The sequence below is a fragment of the Anabrus simplex genome, chromosome 6, assembly GCF_040414725.1.
Source record: "Anabrus simplex isolate iqAnaSimp1 chromosome 6, ASM4041472v1, whole genome shotgun sequence".
Lineage (NCBI taxonomy): Eukaryota > Metazoa > Arthropoda > Insecta > Orthoptera > Tettigoniidae > Anabrus > Anabrus simplex.
The window spans coordinates 345,248,013-345,270,722 of record NC_090270.1 but is presented as its reverse complement, the minus strand read 5'-3'; the positions used below and the strand labels follow the sequence as shown (position 1 = coordinate 345,270,722).

Genomic DNA, 22,710 nt, shown 5'->3' with positions numbered 1-22,710 from the left:
GAACATATTTTAATCAATTTTATATAATCTAATATTTTATTGGCTGTGTCAGTTTTTGTATTTCACACTTCTTAGCTGAAGATGTCCTACAAATCGGGATGAAACATGTACTAATTAGACATTAGATCAAGTCCAAAATAGGTGATAAGCTAAGTTTATGTAATCATAGATAAGTCACTAAAAAGTATTGGAAAGTGGAAATCATCTCTTAAAACCAAAATTGAGTTTAACACCAATGTAGAACCCCACCATGAAATCTATAAATTGTAGGTACTAAACATTGTAGACCACCATGATTCAAATCCTACAGTATCATTGGATGTTTTTGTTTACGTTGTGTCTCCATGCTATTCGTAGATTATCAGCCCCTAATGGTCAGCTGAGATTTGTCCTTCTCATCTTTACCTCAGCAATGAGCTACTGCATGGCACATCTGCACGTGGTATTTTCAAAACCAAACCCCATTGTGCAACATCCCCGAAGGGCATTGGCCTACCAAGTGACTGCTGCTCAGCCCAAAGGTGAGCACATTACGGGTGTCGTATGGTCATCATGATGAATCCCCTTAGCCATTTATTCTTGGTTTTCTAGACCGGGGCCGCCATCTCACCATCAGATGGCTCCTCAATTGTAATCACATAGGCTGAGTGGACCTCGAACCAGATCCAGGTTAAATTCCCCAACCTGGAGCCTCCAGATTACAAGCAGGCACGCTACCTCTATACCCGTGGGACATTTATTTTCACCATTTTCAACATTAAAAAATGACATTAAATATTAATCTGGAAATAAATGGTTTTCATTTTTGTAATGTAGGCCTACTATAGCCAGGTGTGGTGCGTTCTATATGTTCAGTGGTTCAGTGAATCCTCTAGAAATAGATAACTCTTAGGGTACAAACGTGCCCGATGGACTACTCCTCACTCAGTGCTCATCACTCCATTCTCGTCACACAGGAAGCTGAGAGTTGCAAAACAAACCCATATATTTCAGTAGTGGCATTCATTCCGGCACTTTACTCATCCTTCTTCGCTCCGCTCCTCCCTCAAGAATCAAATCGGTTTGATTTTGGAGTGATGTGCTTCTTGAGTGCTGTTCTGTGATTGGTTGTTCAAGGCCAAGCTGCCTACTCATAATATTATTGGCCTGTGTTCATTGAAGATAAAAAATATCAATATTAAATTGGTAGGCTACCGTAGTAGTTTAGTATTGACTATATTCTGCAAGTGTTATCTTCGCTGAAGTATGGATTACTTTATTGAAATGGAGAATAATATTACGTTACTACTGCTTACGTTATTGTAATGACCAATTTTTCTTCAGTGGAAATAGAGTTGACATGGTAGTTGCTGTACTTCCAAGGTTTCATATTGGTTTCAGTTCCTTTGAGCAAGTATTGAAATGTCTGCATTCTTCTTCTTCTTCTTCTTCTTCTTCTTCTTCTTCTTCTTCTTCTTCTTCTTCTTCTTCGTCTTCTTCTTCTTCTTCTTCTTCTTCTTCTTCTTCTTCTTCTTCTTCTTCTTCTTCTTCTTCCCACAACTTGTGGGATTGCGGAGGCAAACTGTGTTGCACAGGTGGATTCGACCCTGTTTTATGCACGGATGTCTTTAATGATTCCAACCCTATGTGGAGGGATATTATCACTATTGCATCTGTCAGTGGTGATTGAAGTGTGTTGTGTTGTCTGAATATGAAGAGGAAAATGTTGGCACAGATACAAACAACCAGTCCCCAAGCCAGAAGAATTAATCAGATGCAATTAAAATCCCTGGCTTGGCCGGGAATCGACCCCGGGATCCTCTGAACCAAAGGTCTCAACGCTGACCATTCAGCCAAGGAATTGTGCATTGACATGTGTACATTGACATTCTTAAATAGTCGTGGAATTTCTATGAGTCTTTCTTCACTTCCTGGTATAAATGTTGGAATTCGATGAATTTCTGCCTCTTATTAATTGGATGTGCACTGTACCTTCTGTCAGAATTTGAAATAAAATACAGTTTGCTCACTGCCGTAAGTTTATAATCACTACGGTACTGCTGTGCTACTTAACCATTATGTACACAGATAAAAAACAAAATTAAATTTAAAGAACACAAAATGATCTATACTGCACATTCATGACTGGATGGAAAATGTTTACTTGTTAATGAAGAAAGAGCGAGGGTCTCCCATCCGGTATGTGCGCCTTTGAATGATGAGTGATGAGTCAAGAGCTGCTGAGTGAGGAGTAATCCCTTAAGTAAAATAGTTTATCAAGAACCTGTTACTTTAATTAGGTCTGTATATTTGTGCACATAGCAATAAATTTGACTGGACCACTCGGTTGCTGTCCAGAACCAGAAAAGATGTTAAATTTCTGGACTAAGGATGCAGGGCTGTGAGACGTAAGGAGGGTGCGCAAGGCAAGGGACTATGAGGAGCAAGGAAAACATAGCTCAGGTATCACTGGCGAGTGGACCAGCGATAGATACGAGCAGCCCCGCAATTAACCGAAGCACAGTCTCAGAGCACATGATTAAAATTTGGTGTATGTAGTAGGTTTTGACGGGATTTTAATTTCATGATTTTGCAGTTCTGATTGTAATTAACTGCAACTGACTAGAATACTTTGGTAACTACAGTTTGTAAAGTAACAATAGGCGTATGTAGCCTAAGTTTATGTGATTAATGAAACGTTTAATTAGTAACATGTTCTTGAAGCAGTTATTCCTATGTAAGTGACGTCTTCAAAGTCAGAGGAAACTGCATCAGCTTAAAGTAATTACACCCCATATTCCCTCCCCCTTTCATTACTCGTTGATTTGGTAACTTCTTCAATTGTAGCCGTGTGCCTTAAAAGGAAAGTCGCTTTGCTAATCAAACAATGTCACTATTTTGCATCAAGTAACAATAATTCTGAACACGTTATTTTCCAAAGCAGTGAATCCCCAGATGTTTATCCACTATGCTACCACTGACTCTAGCTCGAATAAAGACCTGAAGACTTCCCTTTTTAGTCTCATGATGGCATGATGAAAAGTAACCAAAATTCAGACATAGTTGGCTCCTTGCCACACTTCAAAGAAATTAAAGAAATTATTTTGTGATAAGAATATTTATGTGTTAGTTGGCCAAGGAATTTCCCCGGACATTAATTGTATAGAATTTGTGGGCCATTTGCAAAAGCACATGCACAACAATTGACTGTTGCTCAAAAATGCACATGATAAGAGTTATACACGACTGTAAAGACGGGAACTTTCCACCTAATCAATACTTTTTATTATTACAAGGTGTCTAAAACATTTCTATATCACAGTAATATCACAGTACCGGTTTCAACCCTTTACTTAGGTCATCTTCAGCTGCTGAAGAACCTGCTAGTAATAACAATATGTAATTCTAAAACACTACTTAATCTAATCAAGAATGACACATACTTTGTTAAAATTATATTTTATAATGTTAAAATATGCTTCAGGATGTAGTTCTCAAAGTCTAAAATGTTTGTTAATATTCTTGTGACACACTTAAAAACGTCTTGATGCTGTGTTGGTAAAACATTATCATTAATTGCTCTTAAATTGAAAAAAAAAAAAAAGTGGTTCAACCTATCCAATATAAGGAAAATAAGAAATGTAATGTTAAATTCTTATTTGAATAAAAGCGGTACCGGTTTCGACCACTATTCTGGGTCATCATCAGCCGACTAAATAAAAATATAATACAATACATAGGAAAACAATAAGTAAAGGATAAGTCTTTCACTAAAAGCAGTTCAAGAAGCACTATAACACTACAGGGATTAGCACTGCGTGGTGTAAAATCCTAAAATCCAGAAGAAGTCGAAGAACAGTCATTTAAATGAAGCAAGGTGCAAGTTCTTGAAGAGCAGCATAACATATGTAATGTCCGGCACTGTGCTTCAAAATGTTTATGAGAATTGGTGAATGGTTCAGTGAACAAGCCTGCAAATACTGCTAGGCCTGAAGTTATAATACAGTTTAATAAATTTGAACTTAATATTAAGGCATTTTAGTTTAAAACAAGTATGTAAATAGTATAATAATGGAATAAGTAAATGAGCGTGTGCACTCATCAAGAACAGACTCTGGACATACCGACGAATATATTAGACTGTTACAGCCACTTTCTCAAGGACACTCTGCAACCATAACTCATTAATGCATTTAACACTCACCAAGAGCAATTAATGATAATGTTTTACCAACACAGCATCAAGATGTTTTTAAGTGTGTACCAAGAATATTAACGAACATTTTAGACTTTGAGAACTACATCCTGAAGCATATTTTAACATTATATCATTTTAACAAAGTATGTGTCATTCTTGATTAGATTAAGTAGTGTTTTAGAATTACATATTGTTATTACTAGCAGGTTCTTCAGCAGCTGAAGATGACCTAAGTAAAGGGTTGAAACCGGTACTGTGATATTACTGTGATATAGAAATGTTTTAGACACCTTGTAATAATAAAAAGTATTGATTAGGTGGAAAGTTCCTGTCTTTATAATCGTGTATAATTGAATCAATACAGACAATGAAGCTAATAGATTATAAAACATGATAAAAGTCTCTGATTGGTGTGTAGTATAATCATAATTAACTTCAAATATCTTGAAGCTTGTGGAATGTGTGTCAAATTGTGTAATGTAATTAAATAAAACAGAAAGGAGGACATATTAGCCATTAATAAAGATGAAAGGTATGTAATAGATGAATAAGTGCAAAAAACTTATTAAAAATATGTTCTGTTGTGTTCCAGTTATCATGCACAGGATTGTAGAAAAGAGAGAGCGGTGCCCTAGATATATTTGTTTCTAGATGCAAAATATTATGTAGCTAAAATAATTATTAAAACAATGTTTATTAGGTTGTACTCTTGTTAATGAAATATGCACAATAATTCATGTTTCTGATTATGTTTTCATTTCAATTGAAGGTTCCAACATCTCCTCTGGTCTACATTGAGCATTTAATATACATGTTACCACCAGCAAAAATTGGAACTAATAAAAACATGTTATATACCCTATGTGCTCATATACTTGGACTTGTTTATACAAACCATAAGACAATATATGATAGTTTGTATCATGTTGTTACTTCAAAGAAGATACGGTCAAAAAAAGACAGGTACAATACAGTCATATTAATATTTTTGACAAGTGAATGTTTATAATATCTTTTGAGAATAGTTTTCTGTTTGATGATTGTTTCTAATTAGGCCATAGAATAGTGGTCTTCTAGACCCAAAACTCAATCTTCTCCAGTTCCAGCATTGCTAGATTACAACCACCATAAAGATGAAGTTGTCCTTGTTCGTGAGTTACAATCATTCTCCCAAAAGGAAACATCGGCAATGGTTAAGTCGCCGATCACGATGAAACTTGGAAAACACATTGAGTTACACGTAAAAATGATTTCAGCATCAATTTTGGGTGCCGACATTCATTATGGCGTTAACTAAGAGACCTAAAAGTTGCGACATTTCACGTTCCGTGTGAACAGCGATGAATACCTGCTGGCCAATGCTAAGCCGGCACACTGCCTGGAGACACACCTCTGCACCTCCTCCCCTCCACACCTCCCGCCCCTCCTTCTGGTTCGCCACTGCATGTTTCCCTTCTCCCCGTGCCTGCACATCTGCTTAGCTGTCGAAGAGAACCGGTGCTACACTTTGCGTACTCTATCAGCCTTCCTCACTCATATCTCTCCTTTTTAATTTCCATATTGTATTAGTCAGTTTACATTTTCTGAAATGTTTATGAAAACGTATGCGACGATTCCTTAAGCACAATGTCAAAAATTATTTTTCATCTTCAAGAAAATCACGGAAGCCACAGCAAAGAAGGTCCACTGAAATTTCAGGAGCTGCAGCTTTATGGTGTTAAGCAGTCAACTGTTTTCAAATAAGTTTTGATGCTCACGGGGTGATGTCACACTGCGTGACACAGGCTATAATAACGTAGCTTGAAGCATGGTCTTTTGCGCTGCATGCGACGTTTTAGGTTTTAGTTTTCAGTACTGGACCGTCTGATATGTTGATACCGATAACTCTCTCCTCCATTGTTTCTGTCAATATACATATAACAACATGTATTTTAATTATTTTTATTTTGTTTTTCAGAGCTTATAAGTTACTGTCTTGAAGGTGACAGTCTCTATTTGGAGAACGTTACAAGTTTGGCGTACAGGTCTGATCAGTCAGAGGAAAACATAAAGGATATTGAATATAGCGAGCCAGAACTGGGACAAAGCCAAGACAGTGCCAATTTGACGGACACTGTAGACTTACAGTATAAAACAAGAGCAGTCAAGTACTGGAGGAGTGGAAAATGGAAAAATCTGAAATTTGCAACTGTGCAAAAGAAATTCCGTTGTTTGCATAGTGAGGCACAGCTCTCCGCCTGGAAAAAAGTAGTGTATGAAGGAGGCTCTCTCCGAGACAAATTTGATCTTATTGTGATGGATTAGAATGGAAAAATTTGACGCGGAGTACCGTACGTCCACCATCCATGACGTCACAATCAAGCAGTGGGCGTCATCAGGCTGGTTGTATGACTTCAAAAACAAATTTGGAATCACATTCTGAAAAATTACTGTTGTGACAATGAAAAAACTTGATAGGGAAACTGACGTTATGATGGAAGCCGAATTGTTTGTGGAAAACGTAAGAGAAAAATTACAGTTACACATCCCATCACATGTTTTTAACAGCAACCAAAGCAGCTTTAATTTGGAAATGTACACCGGTAGAACGTTAGCGCGCCGAGGAGAAAAGTCGATTAGCACAGTGCCCAATCAATTTCCTCTACTACGCACAGCTACACGATTATGCCTACCATGTTAGCAGAAAGTGAGCTCCTCTCCCCGTTGCTAATAGTTTTAAAGGAAAGAAATGGTTGTTTTGGTTCCCTTATTAAGAAAAGAATATTTTCTCACGAAAATATTAATGTCTTGTGCACCACGTCTGGAAAGTTGGGCAAAGCAGAAGTTCACAGCTGGTATAATGACATCTTGAAACCAAGTTTACCTGATGGAAAAAACATTTTATTGTTAGATTCTGTCTCTGGCCACAATGCACTTGTTCATGGCACGGAAGTAGAAGTTATGATGTTTCCAGCCAGTGCTACAGCAGTTTGTCAGCCATTTGACGTGTATGGGTTTTGGATTTGGAAAACGTATACAAGACGATTGTATTCTGGGCTGCGACTTATGAATACTGGTATCGTGCTGCACCACCGTAACACCATCTTAAAGTTGCAATCACTGTTACATTTCCAGTTGACACACCCCTCCCCCTCACGGCACTATAGCCCTTGAAGGGCCTTGGCCTACCAAGCGACCGCTGCTCAGACCGAAGGCCTGCAGATTACGAGGTGTCGTGGTCAGCACGATGAATACTCTCAGGCGTTATTCTTGGTTTTCTAGACTGGGGCCGCTATCTCACCGTCAGATGGCTCCTCAATTGTAATCACGTAGGCTGAGTGGACCTCAAGTCAGCCCTCAGGTCCAGGTAAAAATTCCTTACCTGGCCGGGAAGCGAACTTGAGCCCTCCGGGTAAGAGGCAAGCATGCTACCCCAACATCACGGGGCCAGCTGACATCTCCTTGATTTAAAAACATGTGGAAGTACTTGTGGTACTGCAGTGGATACCTTGATGATCATCTAGGACAATTTGAACATCCGAGAAACACCAGTATTAAATAAAATTTTAAGGACACTTCCTCTAAAGCATTACTTTGTCAGTTTATATATTTTTCATCTAAACAGTGTCATGTGGCTGAAGATGTTGATAATATACGAAACATGTACCACTTTTGACCATTAAAAATTGCCTTAAGCAATCATTGTATCGACTAGGTGGAAAATAAATAAATAATTGTGAACACCAGTATTGTAAAGCATATGTCCCGTGATAAAAGTATGGTGCCTGTTGTTAATTGTGTTTTGTTTCGGTTTTCTGTTCACTATTTTTTAATGTTTCAAATAGACCAAAGATTGGTTTTGTTTACTATCAGTTACTGACGGGGAGTTTGTCTGATCTAATGTGAACAGAGTCATTTATTGTGTTGCCTTGTAATTGTTTGTTGTTGTACCAGTTCGTACATTAGCCATTTAAATTTTTGCATATGTAACTGCCATTGTACCCAGAAGACTATAGTGTGATACTTTAATATCGGCACTTGTTGAATACATAGACCTTCGTCAGTTATAACACAAAAGTACCGGTAAAGTAAGACTACAGGTCTGCCTGTGATTAATGTATATCTACTGCATATATAAAGGCACATCTTATTTATTTTTCAAGGCTTTTCTTACTAGGTCAAACTTTACTACATTCCATGTCATACTCATATCAAAGTTGCCTATGCATTAAATTGATTTATATTCGACAACCATTGCTGCAATTGAAATGTGTTGTGACTGTCACTGCAAAACATAAATAAATCGTTTAGTACAAGCACAAATAAAAAACATTCTATCAATAGGCCTATTCCTTATACCGGAGTACGCAATAGGGAAAATACCAGTAGTTTCAAACTCGGAATTTATAATTATTGTTGTTGTCGTCTGCGGTTTTGTTTCGTTATGACACAACTGATAGCGTACACAATATGGGAGGGGAAGGGGATATAAAAAGAAGATTTGGACCTGTAACCAGGTTTTGGTATCCCGAGGTACCAAATCTCATTACATTCATTGAGATCTTCTACCCGGGCACGTAATTTCTTTAAATAAAAATATATTTACGTTGTTTAAAGGTGGGTGATTTAATTTAATTAATTCCATATGTACATCCATTCTAAAGGACACTACCAACAGCTTTAAGGCGTTTTAGAAGTAAATAATAATTTAAGCGTAGGTCGGACACGGTACCCCATCCCACGTTTGACCCCTCCCAGTGTTGCTTAATTCGGGTTGTACCCATGAATGTGACAACTCACCGGAATTAGCAGGAATGAAAATATAACATTTGAATAAAATATGGGTATATTAGTTTAGGTTATTTATTATTATTATGTGTGAAACGGAACGTTATTTAAAGGATTTCAATAATTATAGTACGAAAAGAAGCAAAGTATAGCACTGCTCCCGTTAACAGCTAGGCAGCCGGCAAGCGTGGGGAGAAGGGAAACATGTGGCAGCGAACCAGTTGGAGTGGGGAGGGGAGGAGGTGCAGAGGTGTGTCTCCAGGCAGGCAAAGTGCCGGCTTATCATTGGCCTGCAGGCATTCATCATTGATTGCGCGGAACTTGAAATGTCGCAACTTTTAGGCCTCTTAGTTAACTCCCTAATGAATGTCGCCACCCAAAATTGATGCCAACATCTTTTTCGCGTGTACCTCAATGTGTTTTCCAAGCGATCGGCAACATAACTGTTGCCGATGTTCCCTTGCCAGAGTTTAAAACTACTCAAGAGAAAATATCAATTTCTTTAATATGTCTGTAGAAAATTATGATAAAATTATGATAATTCAATGAAAATAGCCTCAAAATAAGAAACATAGTACTAAATATACATAATGGACTTATTATGATCTTAAATCCACAATTTCAGTAATGTGTGCAAAAATTTCTGTCATTTGAGAAGAGATTCAGATGTAGAAAGTTCTGGGCAGCTTGGCACTGTTGGTTACAGTGGAATATGCCATTCAGACAGTTCTAAAAATAAAAGTTTCTTCTAATATTATCTCTCTATCCATCTGAAAGACCAACTGCAAGAACATTTAAATTAATTGATTAGTTAATTTTAAATGCCAGGCTGACAGGTTCAGATCCAGGAATTAGGTTAAGACAGATGTTGAGGAAAGTAGAAGAGGAGGAGGAGGTGGAAGGTAAGAGTGGTACCAACAATCTAAGGCAAGCAGGTAAGTACCAGTTGGGATTGTGTGGAATCTGGTTAATGCAGCAGACAAGAAGTTTAAGGGAGCAGAGATTGTTATCAGTGGAATACTGTGTAGGAGGGATACTGACTGGAAGGTGATCGGGGATTTAAATGACACTATGGAGTGGATATGTGGAAAATTGGGAGTGAGATGTACAGACACAGGTATCTATGCTGAAATGGGATTCATTTGAATCACAGTGGTTCCTTAAAGTTAGGAGGTTAGTTTAAAAGGGCTGTGGAGTAGACTAAGGAGCAGTGATAAGATTGCAGTGAGCAACGAAGGCCATCCAGAAAGTGGTTCGCATTTGCGCAATAAAGACACAGGAGTAAATATTAACAAATATACACATTTTTATTGGAAAGAGCATACTTTACACTACTTCTCCACATAATCTCCAAGCAAATTTAGGCATTTGTCATAACGTGGGAAGAGTTTTTGTATTCCAGTGCCATAGTCCTCTGCCGCCAGCGTGTTGAGATACGTAGTCACGGCTTGTTTAAGTTCTTCATCGCTGTCAAATCTTTTTCCCACCAGAAAGTCTTTAACCTTCGTAAAGAGATGAAAATCCGAAGGGGCCAAGTCCGGGCTATACGGGGGATGGTCAAAGGTTTTCCACTTGAATTGCTGCAAAAGTTGTTGTGTTATCGCAGCTGCATGACGCCTGGCATTGTCATGAAGGAGAATGACGCCTGTAGACAATAGCCCTCGCCGTCGATTTTGTATTGCCCGCTGTAATTTCTTTAATGTTTCACAATACGCATTAGCATTAATTGTGTCTCCACGGGCCATAAAATCAATGAGCAATACACCTTGGCGATCCCAGAAAACGGTTGCCATGAGTTTCCTGGTAGATAGAACTGTCTTGAATTTTTTTGGTTTGGTTGGTGAATGAGCATGATGCCACTCCATTGACTATCATTTACTCTCAGGTGATGCATAACAAACCCATGTTTCGTCCCCAGTAATGATGCGAGTCAGGAAAGAGTCTCCTTCATTGGAATAACGTCCCAGAAACGTCGGTGCTGCAGCCGTACGCTTGGTTTTGTGCTCCTCTGTAAGCATGCGAGGGACCCACCTTGCACAGATTTTTGAATAATGCAGATGGTCTTTGACAATTTCATGAACAATTGTTTGAGACACATTAGGAAAATGTTCACAGAGTTCATCAATTGTCATGCGCCGATCGTTCCTCACGCATTCGTCTACTGCGCTCAGCAGTTGGTCTGTAATGACAGATGGTCTCCCTGAACGCTCCTCGTCGTGTGTATCCCCCTCCCCAGGTTGAAGTTGCGACACTAGCGCCGAACAGATGACTCGTCCATCACATTGTCTCCATACACCTCTGTTAATTGGCAATGAATATCACAAGGTCGAACGTTTCATGCATTAAGAAATTTAATCACGGCCCTCTCTTCACAACTGGTGGGGTTCTCAATTTGTTTAAACATTTTAAACGATCACAGACACAACACAGGCAATGCTAGCGCCACGCAACCTTGCACAGAGCAGGCAGACAAGCCACTGACACAGTCTGACCTTGCCCAGTGGCTACCCGAGTCGTCAGCGCTTCGTGCGGCGCTAATGGGTACTACTTTCCGGATGGCCCTCGTAGAAGTCAAGTAAGAATGACATAAATATGTTACTGGTAAAGTATTGTAAAGAAAGAAATAGAATTAAGTATGGTAATTTAATAGATACTGTAGATATTTCCTAGATATTAGCCCCTCTGGTTACCATGATTGTTAAGGCATGATGTCTATATGATCTGACACCATGGTTAGTCCCATTGGTCGAAAAATATTTCCCTATCAGAATGTTGGCCAACAGTGTTGGGGAGATGGTCGTATACAATTTCTAATCACTAGATTGCATGCCATAAGCCTGGATTAAATTCCAAACCTCTCTGCAGTGTTCATATGGAGTGAGGTCATGTGATGCTGTTGATGGTGATTTATCCATCGGATGGGGATGTAAAGCGTTGAGCAGACCTTTTGGTGCTATTTGACAGGAGAAGGCTATGTGCTGGCACTGGGTTTCACTCTCTCCCTTCCTACTATCATGTGTCACATCGTTCATTTCATATCATTAATTCCTCTGATGAGGTTGACGTTAGGAAGGGCATCTGGTCATAAAACCTTGCTTCAAAGATTCATCTTCACTCACCCATAGAGAAATGGGACAAGGATTGGACATACCAGATACTGTAATAGCAGTTGAATCGTGGCTGAGAAGTGATATTATGGTGCAAAAATGTTCTCATGGAACTGGAGTGTTTATCATAGAGGAGACATGATAGGAATGTAGGAGGGAGAGTATTCCTACTGGTGAAAGAAGAATTTGTAAGCTGCAAAAAAGTTAAGAATGAGAAACATGAAATTCTAGGTGTAAGGCTCATCTCTAAAGATAATGGGTAACTTCATGTTTTTCAGCTGTACAGACCTGGAAAGCGAGGCAGTGACGCTGGTGCAGAATTATTTGATAAGATAACCAGCTATGTGGGAAATGACATGAAAATGAATGTGATTGTAGCAGGCAATCTCAATTTACTAAATGTCAATTGGAAAGGTAATGTGAATGACAGGAGGCATGACCAACAATTGATAAACAAGTTAATCTGGGAAGGACACCTAAATCAGAAAGTGATGGAACCAACTACAGGAAAGGGTATGTACACTGTAGGTACTTTAAGGCACAGACAGGTTCCTAAAACAACTTTTCGTGAATCATTAATGAACAAGGAGAGTGTATAATATGTGAGAATTTACAGAAGGCAGAAGTATTCACTCAGCAGTATTTTAAGATTGTTGGTTTCGAGGATAATGTCCAGGTAGAGGTGGTGACTAATACTAATGAAGTATTGAAATTTACCTACAATAACAAAGACATGTACAATAAGGTACAAAAGTTGAAAACTAGAAAAGCATTGGAATCGTTAAGGTTTCTGAGGAATATAATAAAGGCAATGGGTTGGGTTACAGTACCATATCTGAATTACTTATTTGATTATTGTTTGCATGAAGTGGTGGTGGTGATTATACTTTTAAGAGGATTTACAACTAGGCAACCATCCTGTATTAACACTAATCAGAGAGAAAAAATGGAAGGGGTTCAACACTCTGAAAAATGAAGGTAACGGCCAAACAAATACAAGGGCTATGAAGAGTGTGAAAATGAAAGACTCCCTAGGCCTCATGAACTAATACCATTTGGGTTAAGGAAATGTTATTCCTCTGAAGCTCAACTACTAGGATTCCAGTAAGATATAGCAGATATTTTTTCAGTAGGTCAAATGGACTGTTTCACAATAGACCTATCTAAGGCTTCTGATAGCATAATAGATCATGAGAGACTGCTGACAGAAATGAGTGCAATTGGATTAGACAGAGGACTGACTGAATGGGTGGCTATGTTTCTAGAAAATAGAATTCAGAGAATTAAAATAGATGAAGCATTATCTGATCTGGTAATCATTAAGAGAGGAATTCCTCAAGGCAGCATTATTGGACCTAAATGATATGTGTAAAGAACTGGATTCAGAGAAGGGTTCTTTTTTTTTTGTAGATAAAGTTATACTATATAGAGTAATAATAATAATAAGATACAGGACTATGAGTGACTGCAAAAAGACCACGATTTATCAACCCGTGAGAAAACAGGGCTAACAAGGTGTAACTACTTGGTGAAATTGAAACACGAAATGAATAATTTGTAACTAGAATAAAATATAAATAACGAAATTGAGCACCACCTGCAAAAGGTTTACAGGAATAATAATTAATAATAATAATAATAATCGTATGGCCCCAGCTACCATATGCAGACATTTAAATTTGATGCCATCTTGCTGTCTGCTCATCAATTTTGACATTCTATTTTACTCTAGGCCTACTAGATGGGAGACAGAGTAAACCAAAACTCTCTTGGACATCTGTGGCTGAGATTTAATGAATTTTGTTGGTTAAACACCAAATGTATTACCAGAGATATTTTATATGCCGACATTGTACGACATGGAGTGTCGAATGGACTTCCTTCCGCCCTTCAAAAATCCGAATACCTCTGCCGGGTTTGAAACCCGCTATCTTGGGAATAATTGACTCTGTAGAGCATGAATGAATTCCTTCTCCTAAGAACTCCTTCTCCTAAGGTGACGGTCATCAGGTCGACATGGCTCCAAACTTGCTTAGTTACCTTACCTGCTACTATTTAAGTTTGAAAATAAATTTGGGTTTTTCCTTACTCCACCAATAAAAGATTTACTATTTTCTAGTATGTGCGTTTATTCCTGAAACAAAATATTAAAAAACACAAAAACACCAACCATAATCATCACGCGATGAGACTAACTCATCTTGCCATTTATAACTCATTTACGTTAACCAAAATAGCATCACCACACTAGAAATTTACCACGTTATAAAATTGTACTGAGAAAACAACAACCCAGTGACTTCACTATACTCTGTTAACCAAACTATACGGTACAACTTCACAATGTAAAATGGTAGAATAAATGAATAAAGACAACCATGGCAAAGAATAACCAAGTAATAAACACGTGGCCTACGGTTTCATCTAGCCATAATCAGTGCTGTGCATAACAACACATTAGCTCCAGATTACACATATAATCCACCACACACCCTGTTCGTTATATCTCATATGAATAACCCAGATTATGACTTACAAATGAACACTATGTAGCATAGTCCATAGAACGTACACCAGGAATGACTTCTCACAACATCGTAATGAATCTGTAATGACATCATAGTCTGCTCCGTAATGGTTGATGCAGTCACTAGGTACAGTAATGGCTCCGTAAATGAAAGTCCCACTTTCGTTGCAAGCGCAAATGTGTATGTATGTGTGTGTATGTATATATATATATATATATATATATATATATATATATGCTTGCTCCATGTGGCATAGCGTCTGCCTAACGTCTACTGGTAGCAATGCTACAACTGAAACATCTTCAAGCGTTACTCAGTAAATGCAACCTCGTTCAAAACCGGAGCTTGCAGATTGGTTACCAAGCAGTCGACATGCAAACAAGTGAACTCTTGCGTTCATCCACATTGATGAATAACAATCTTTTGCCTATACTTCCTGCCTGGACCCCGGGTTTCCAAGCCAGTTGTTACAACACTTTCAACTGACTTCAACTGTCTTTACCAATATAGTCACTGTTTCACATGTTGCACAGTTTTCACTGCTAGGCCATGTGTACAGATCAAATTAAAAGTTATATAAATATAAGGATATACATGGTCAGTATTTCCTAACTACAAATTCTTCTTATAATACTATGTTCTTACATCTTAATTTAACAAACTCGCATGTTACTCACTACTTTCTTCTTCTTCTTCTTGTTTTATGACCGCATGGGATCACTTTAGTCAGTCCATCGTTCAGGTCTCTTTGAAGGGATTGTTCGGGCTTTGCAGTCCTCCCAGTACTTCTTCAGATGCTCTGATCTTCATGCCCTTTCCTCGGTTGAAAATGTGTGTGTTGTTGGTTTGTTTCGCGTAACCCCCTGCAGGTGGGAGACGCACATGTAGAATACACCCGTTGTATCCCCTGCCTGTCGTAAGAGGCAACTAAAGGGGGCGACCAAGGGATGATTGGATTAGAACCATGAAACTACTTATGATTAGTGCCACCACGCAGGGAACACCATGGGTCGCTATTACTTGCGCATAGTACCACTATGTTAGGTATTAAATAGGTTTGTGATTAGTAGCAATCAGGAGCACCGTGCGGTCAGACTTTTACGGTACCTGTGATTAGTAGCACTATATGAGCGACACCAGGGTTCTGGCTTGCCTATGATTAGTACCCACTATATAAGGAACACCACGGGATAGTACGAGTCCCTGTGGTTAGTACACTTATGTGATGAAAACCATAGGTTTGCGTTGCCTTAAATGGCGCCGCTATGTGTGAAACACCATAGGTCTGTATTACATGTACGAATTTCATTACCTGTGAGTAGTACCATAATATGTGGAATACTGTGAGTCTACGATACTTTTGATTAGTACCGCAACATGACAAATACCATGGTTCTACTTTCCAACCGATAAGTACCCTTATGAGAGGCCGATGACCTATATTTTGGACCCCTTTAGCTTGCAAGCATTGTCAATTCAGTATTGAGCTCTAGAAGCAGTGCCTTGGTCAGTATTACTATTGTTTTCCATCAGTTTCTGAGACTGAGGCATTGCGGGTCGGCTCCACTGATTGTTTTAACTTCATATCCATCCGTTCATTTTTCGTCCTCACGCTTTGAATTCTGGTCAGTGGAGGATTTTGGATTTTTATTTTGTCATTGCATTTCGTCTCATTTCGTACCATCAGGGGCCGATGACCTAGATGTTAGGCCCCTTAAAACAACAAGTATCATCATCATCATGTTTCGCGTAAGGGTAAAACGGAGATTTATATTCTTGAGTTTTGTATTCAATTTTATCTTATTTGTGGTCTCTTCTGTTGTAAGGCCTATATCCTTCAGATCCTTTCTTACTTCTCTGATCCATTTACATCCTGTTGTGGTATTTTTTGAGATGAGATTGTGTTGTACTAGTTGTTTCAGAAGTCTTCAAGTCCTGCATCCTCATGATATATCCAAACAGTCCCAGTCTCCTCGTACCCATTGTATCTGTAATGGGTTCTAGCTCTTTGTACACGACTTTGTTAGGTATTATCCGCCACTGTCCATCTTTCTGGTATTTTTTCTTGATGCAGATTCTTCCAATCCGCCTTTCAATTTTCTGAAGTCTGTCAGTCTTTGTTTATTCAGGTAAAAAAGAGTTTCTGCTGCATATGTAGCTTCTGGTTTTATAACTGTGTTGCAGTGTTTTATTTTTGCATTTATTGATAGAGATTTCTTTTTGTAGATGCCCCATGTTAATTTTTGTGCTTTTGCTAATCTATTTGTTCTTGTTTGGATTGAGATTTTTTCATTTAGGTTATATGTTATTACTTCTCCAAGATATTTAAATTGAGTTACTATTTTGATTTTATTATCATTTATGGTAACTTCTTTTAGTTGTGTTGGTTTTTGGGGCATAATTTCTGTTTTTTCAAATGATATTTTGAGGCCAATTTTATTTACAATGTTTTGAAGTTATGATATCTGGGTTTTTGCTTCTTTTATGTCAACTGCTAGTAATGTACCGTACCCAGGGGTAAATACCCTCTAGGACGATGCCTCCATTCCTGTATAAACATCCGACTAACTCAGGGTTGGCCAGAGATGTGGGTTGGTCGTCGATGGGCCAGGCTAAAAGTCGAAGTTCCTCACTTAAATATAAGTAAATGACAGGAAAATGGAGGTATAACTCGAATGAGAAACAATAATATGGGGTAGGATGAGTTTATTCACAAATATCCCCAAATCATACTAATAGAAAATCAAGTAAATCAAATAATAAAAATGACATTAACAAAATCTCAAAATTAAAGAAAGAACTGGACATTAAAAATGTTAATTGATCAAAGAATTAAGTGTGAAATGAAGTATCAGGCACAACATTGAATACCTGAATACTTTTAGAAATAATCTTCTTCTGATAGTCCATTGTTCATGTCACATAATAATATACGTACGCATATACTGATACGTATTCATTTCGGATGGAGTAACACACTATAAGTTATCACATTGATACGGGTTTGTAATTTATTTGAGTCGTCACAAGATTAAACGTTAAAAGAAAATTACAATAAAAGAAAATGACGATGAAAGGAAAATTAAGACGCAATGGAACATGTTATGAATTATGAAAAATACTAGTAACATTTCCCTACGCTATATTTACAATGAACAAAGATAAGCAAAATATCACACCTATTTACATCGGATAAAGAGAAGAATTCTTACATACTACACTGATTCGACGTGAATCGCGGTTCACCAAAAGGATCTAGTGAGAACTAGATTGACCATCAATATTACTCAGCATTCAGGCTGCTCCCCATTAAACAACAAGAGAACATATTCAAACAACATAAAACATCACAAAACACCATCCTGTAAGAGAAAAACATATAATTATCCTTATACAACATGTGGAAAGCAATGGGCAACATTGCCTTCTTCTGCTGCATTTGCGCACTCAAAAGCGTGATCATCCGTCATGTGTTTCCTGCTATGCTGTGAGCTGAAAGGAAATATTGGAACTCAACACTGCACTAAGGCTTGGTTTCTGTCCGCCAAGATTGTAACACAGAAATACCATCTCATTTACGCTGTCTAAGTAAACACGGCCAATAAATAAGCTTGTGAGGCAATATCATCTTTCTTCGGCTATACGGAAACTCACGTACAATCGTACTCTTTCCTAGCATGCTTCGACAATTATAACACACATCAGACTCATTGGTCTGGAATCAATTCTGTCAATTCTGATAATTAATATTCTCTCAGAAGACAATAGCAGGTACATATCCACTGCACATCATTCTTTAACTTATCAGGCATGCAACCGGCCTGCATAATCACTTTATAACTCCGCATGCATTATAACCTCGTATATCTCTTACAATTCTCATCATCCTTTTACATTATGAGACCAGGTTCATTTCCTGTACCAATCATTGGGCAAAACAGTTTCCAACCTAAGTCATAAGATCCTATTCTTTCATTGTCATTATGCAGCTCCTTACGTGTCAGCTTCTGAAATACCATGCGTCATGCAATTTAACTGTTACTAACTCTCTAAATGACCAAAATTAAGTAAAATTTACACTCAACATAGCAAGTGTTTAACTTGGAAAATTGGATGAACTTGTCAATCTAATCCTCCTACCACTAATATACAAGGAAAAATTGGAATAATACTAAGCTAAATTATCATGCATAAATTACAACGAATAATCCTAACAACTCCCTCATTATCCCATCTAACTAGTCATAAATAAAAATAAAAATATAGAGAACATGCATTTCTCTCTTATCCGTATGTACGACAATATAAAGGTAAAAGGTAAAGGCTTACTTTACGTAAAAGAAAATCCCTACACTAAACTGCACTAGTATTTTAACATAACCCATATAACATTCCATAATTAAAACATGCGCCTTATCTTGGACGACTCTCCGGACACATGGCAGCGGCTCACATCCCTGCTTCGTTAGGTGTTTACTCCATGTTGATCACTGCTTTAACACATAGAAATACTCTTCCTTCTTCTATGGGCGATGCCACCTTCTTGCTGAAAATTATGGAACACTGCATACAGAAGGCTTTGGATGAATATCTCTTCACCGCTCAATGCTGCACGTGTCGAACAACCCTTTCTTGGCTATAAACTCAGCCAACACACTGACACACAAATATACTTGAAATTTAACACTTTAAGGTATATATACACAGTTATTGAGAGCGGTTCGTGGTACGGATCGAGAGTTCCTCGCGAAACGCGACCGACACAAAAATGTGAGACAACAGAACGTCTCTCCTTCACTTTCCCAACTGCGGCTAATTGTCACCGTCTATTTATCGGTGGTGAACTTTGCGATAATATGATCTGCAATTTATTCTGCACCAGTTAATTTATTCAGCTGCACGACTGAAACACTGTTTATTGGTCTTAAAAACCATATACTGTTACTGATATATTCACGTGGCAACTCTCACGTACAATTCTTAGAGCACAGCGAACAACGTTCAAATCACGTCAGTATCCGCGATCAGAGTGACGCTCTCCAGAGCTTGAGGTGCTAAGGAAGCATGGCTAATGCCGTTCTCACTATGGGATTCCCGCATGTCTAGACAAACCACCAATCAGAGTACTTGCCATTCATACTGACACAATATTAATTATAACATACCAATAAAACACAGTTCAAATAATATCAAATCTCTTCCTATAATTTTTATATCGTACTCCTGATCATATTTCACTTGTAGACCTGTGGAAATCCGTCAGATAACAGAATTGATTTCAAGCAACTGTCCATGTTGGTCAACCTGGGATTATGACTTTGCGCGATGTAGACTCCATGTTTGCCATATCCACGCGTTCTTATTGGCTGAATATTTCTCATGGCCAGCATCTTGTACATGTGCCGAGATGTGCCAACTCCTAGTGATGCTAAGCCTTTCTCACGATCCCAAGGAAGTGTTGATGTCTCCATAGACTTCCGGTCTCAGCGATCCTGCGTTTCATTACTTTACCATATATGACTGAAATTTATATCACTAAAATTTATATATTACGTCAAATAATGATCTGAGTATCTCTTACGGGCCGGCAGGATATGGCTCAGTAATGCTAAATAGTTGGCGAAACCCAGACAATTTGTTTTAATTTTTTGGCCATTCTTTACTTTTGGGGGACACTTTCTATACCATTCCCTCATTACTATTTCTAGAGCACAATTAAATAATAGTGGTAAGAGCCATTTTGCCTGCCGTAGCCCAGTTGTAATTTCAAATGACTCTGATATTTCACCCCTAAACTTCACTTTTGATTTGGTGTTAGTGAGAGTCAATTTTATCATGTTTTAATTTGGGGTGTAATCCAAGGTGTCTTAAAATTTTAAACAGGAATTCTCTATGGATGTAATTATAATCTTTCTTGAAATCTACAAATGTTATCACCATATCTCTGTTTTTTCTCCTGTTATAGTCCATTATCAACTTAAGACTCATGATCTGATCAGGACAGCTCCTCCAGGGTCTGAAACCTCCTTGATATTCTCCTAGATCTTTCTCAAGTTGTAAACTTATCCTATTAAGGATGATTATTGAAAAGATTTTGTGTGTTATGTCTAGGAGCGAGATTCCCTTGTAGTTATTAGGGTCAGTTTTATCTCCTTTTTTGTGCAGTGGGTGAATGAGGGCTGTTGTCCAGTTGTTCTGGCAGTTCTTCTTTAATCCAGATAGCGACAAGTTGTTGATGGATGGCAACTTTTGCTGATCTTCCTGCTTATTTTCATATTTCCGCAAAGGTCTGATCTTCTCCTGGCGCTTTGTAGTTTTTTAATTTATTCCGGGCTTGGTAGACTTCCTTTATTGTGGGGGGGGGAATTGATGTTCTCTGGTGGTAATTGTATTGGGGTGTTGGAGTCCAAATGAAGGAGGTCCATAGGTTCCTCACAATTTAGAAGCTTGTTGAAATATTTAGCCAGAATTTCTGCATTGTCTTTATTGTTATGAGCCAGCTTACCATTTTCATCCTTCATCATTAGGGTTGGGGGTTCATATTTTCGGAGCTGTTTTCTAAAGGTTTTTTAGTAGTCCCTTGATTGAGTCTTAATGAATTCTTCTTCAGTTAATTGCAGTGTGTCCTTATGATGCTATCTTTTTATTCTTCGTAAGACTTGGCTAGTTTCTTTTCTCTGTTTTACTAGATTTTGGTAGGATACTTCTGGTTTTTGGGACTGATGTAATAACCATGCCTGATGCCTTTTCTCCACTGTTTCATCATATTTGCTGTTCCACCATTGGTGCTTTTAATGTGGTTTAATTGGAGCCAGGTCTTCTGGAATTTGTTTAAGATTGTGTAATAAGTCTTCATGTTTATCTGTGATTTTCAGTTTTTCAGTTGTTTTTTGATAATTTTCATTGTTGATTAGTTGGGTAGGATCTATTTTTCTTTTAGTTTTAGGGGCTTGCTTTTGTTGTTTCCTCTGGGGAGTGTGTTTAATTTTAACTACATAGTGATCTGAACCTGGAGGAGTTTGACATTATAGATCTCTCTGTGGTGGTATTTGTCCATGTAAATGTGATCCAGTTGTCATTCTCCTTTAGTGTAGTCAGGGTGTTTCCATGTTTTGAGGTTTTTAGGATTTCTCTTAAAACATGTAGATTTTGAGATTAAGTTATGGTTTCTACGCAGGTCAACTAGTCTCTCTCCATTTTTATTTGTTCTTTTGTGTGCTGGCCATTTTTTGATGATGCCATGGTATTTTCTTTCTCTGCCTAGTTAAGCGTTGAAGTCACCTATTAATCGAAACAGACTTTCAACATATTAGGTCGTGTTACGTACATGTAGTACGTGTTTAAGAGATGTTAAATATAGAAAATTCAATATTCATTGACATGCCCCACTACGGGCGACTTAAACGCACTCTACAGTGTGCTAGCAGCAGTGCCAGACGTGTATCTCAGATCCTTTCAAACAGAACAAAGATGGCCTAGGCCACCATAGCTCAATTGGTAGAGCAACCGACGCGAAATCGGGAGGTTGTGGGTTCAGATCCCACTGGTGTCCGGCTGGCCATTTTTGTTCTGTACTTAACATATCTTCAACACGTACTACATGTACGTAACACGACTTAATACGTTGAAAGTCTGTTTCGATTACAATGCGGTCGTGAAAATTCAATATTCATTGACATGCCCCACAACGGGCGACTTAAACGCACTCTACAGTGTGCTAGCAGCAGTGCCAGACCTGTAGCTCAGATCCTTTCAAACAGAACAAAGATGGCCTAGGCCACCATAGCTCAATTGGTAGAGCAACCGACGCAAAATTGGGAAGTTGTGGGTTCGGATCCCACTGGTGTCCGGGTGGCCATTTTTGTTCTGTACTTAACATATCTTCAACACGTACTACATGTACGTAACACGACTTAATACGTTGAAAGTCTGTTTCGATTACAATGCGGTCGTGAAAATTCAATATTCATTGACATGCCCCACAACGGGCGACTTAAACGCACTCTACAGTGTGCTAGCAGCAGTGCCAGACCTGTAGCTCAGATCCTTTCAAACAGAACAAAGATGGCCTAGGCCACCATAGCTCAATTGGTAGAGCAACCGACGCGAAATTGGGAAGTTGTGGGTTCGG

At 38.3% G+C, this 22,710-nt stretch overlaps 1 protein-coding gene across 5 annotated transcripts in view; it reads left to right on the top strand.

Moving 5' to 3' along the window:
- Positions 1 to 22,710, top strand: part of LOC136875367 (cyclin N-terminal domain-containing protein 1) — a 265,579-nt gene that overhangs the window by 225,729 nt on the left and 17,140 nt on the right. For all 5 annotated transcript variants that reach the window (XM_067148918.2, XM_067148920.2, XM_067148922.2 and 2 more), the window contains exon 5: positions 4,947 to 5,140. In XM_067148918.2, the coding sequence (XP_067005019.2) occupies positions 4,947 to 5,140 (194 nt within the window). The remainder of the gene's footprint in view (positions 1 to 4,946; positions 5,141 to 22,710) is intronic.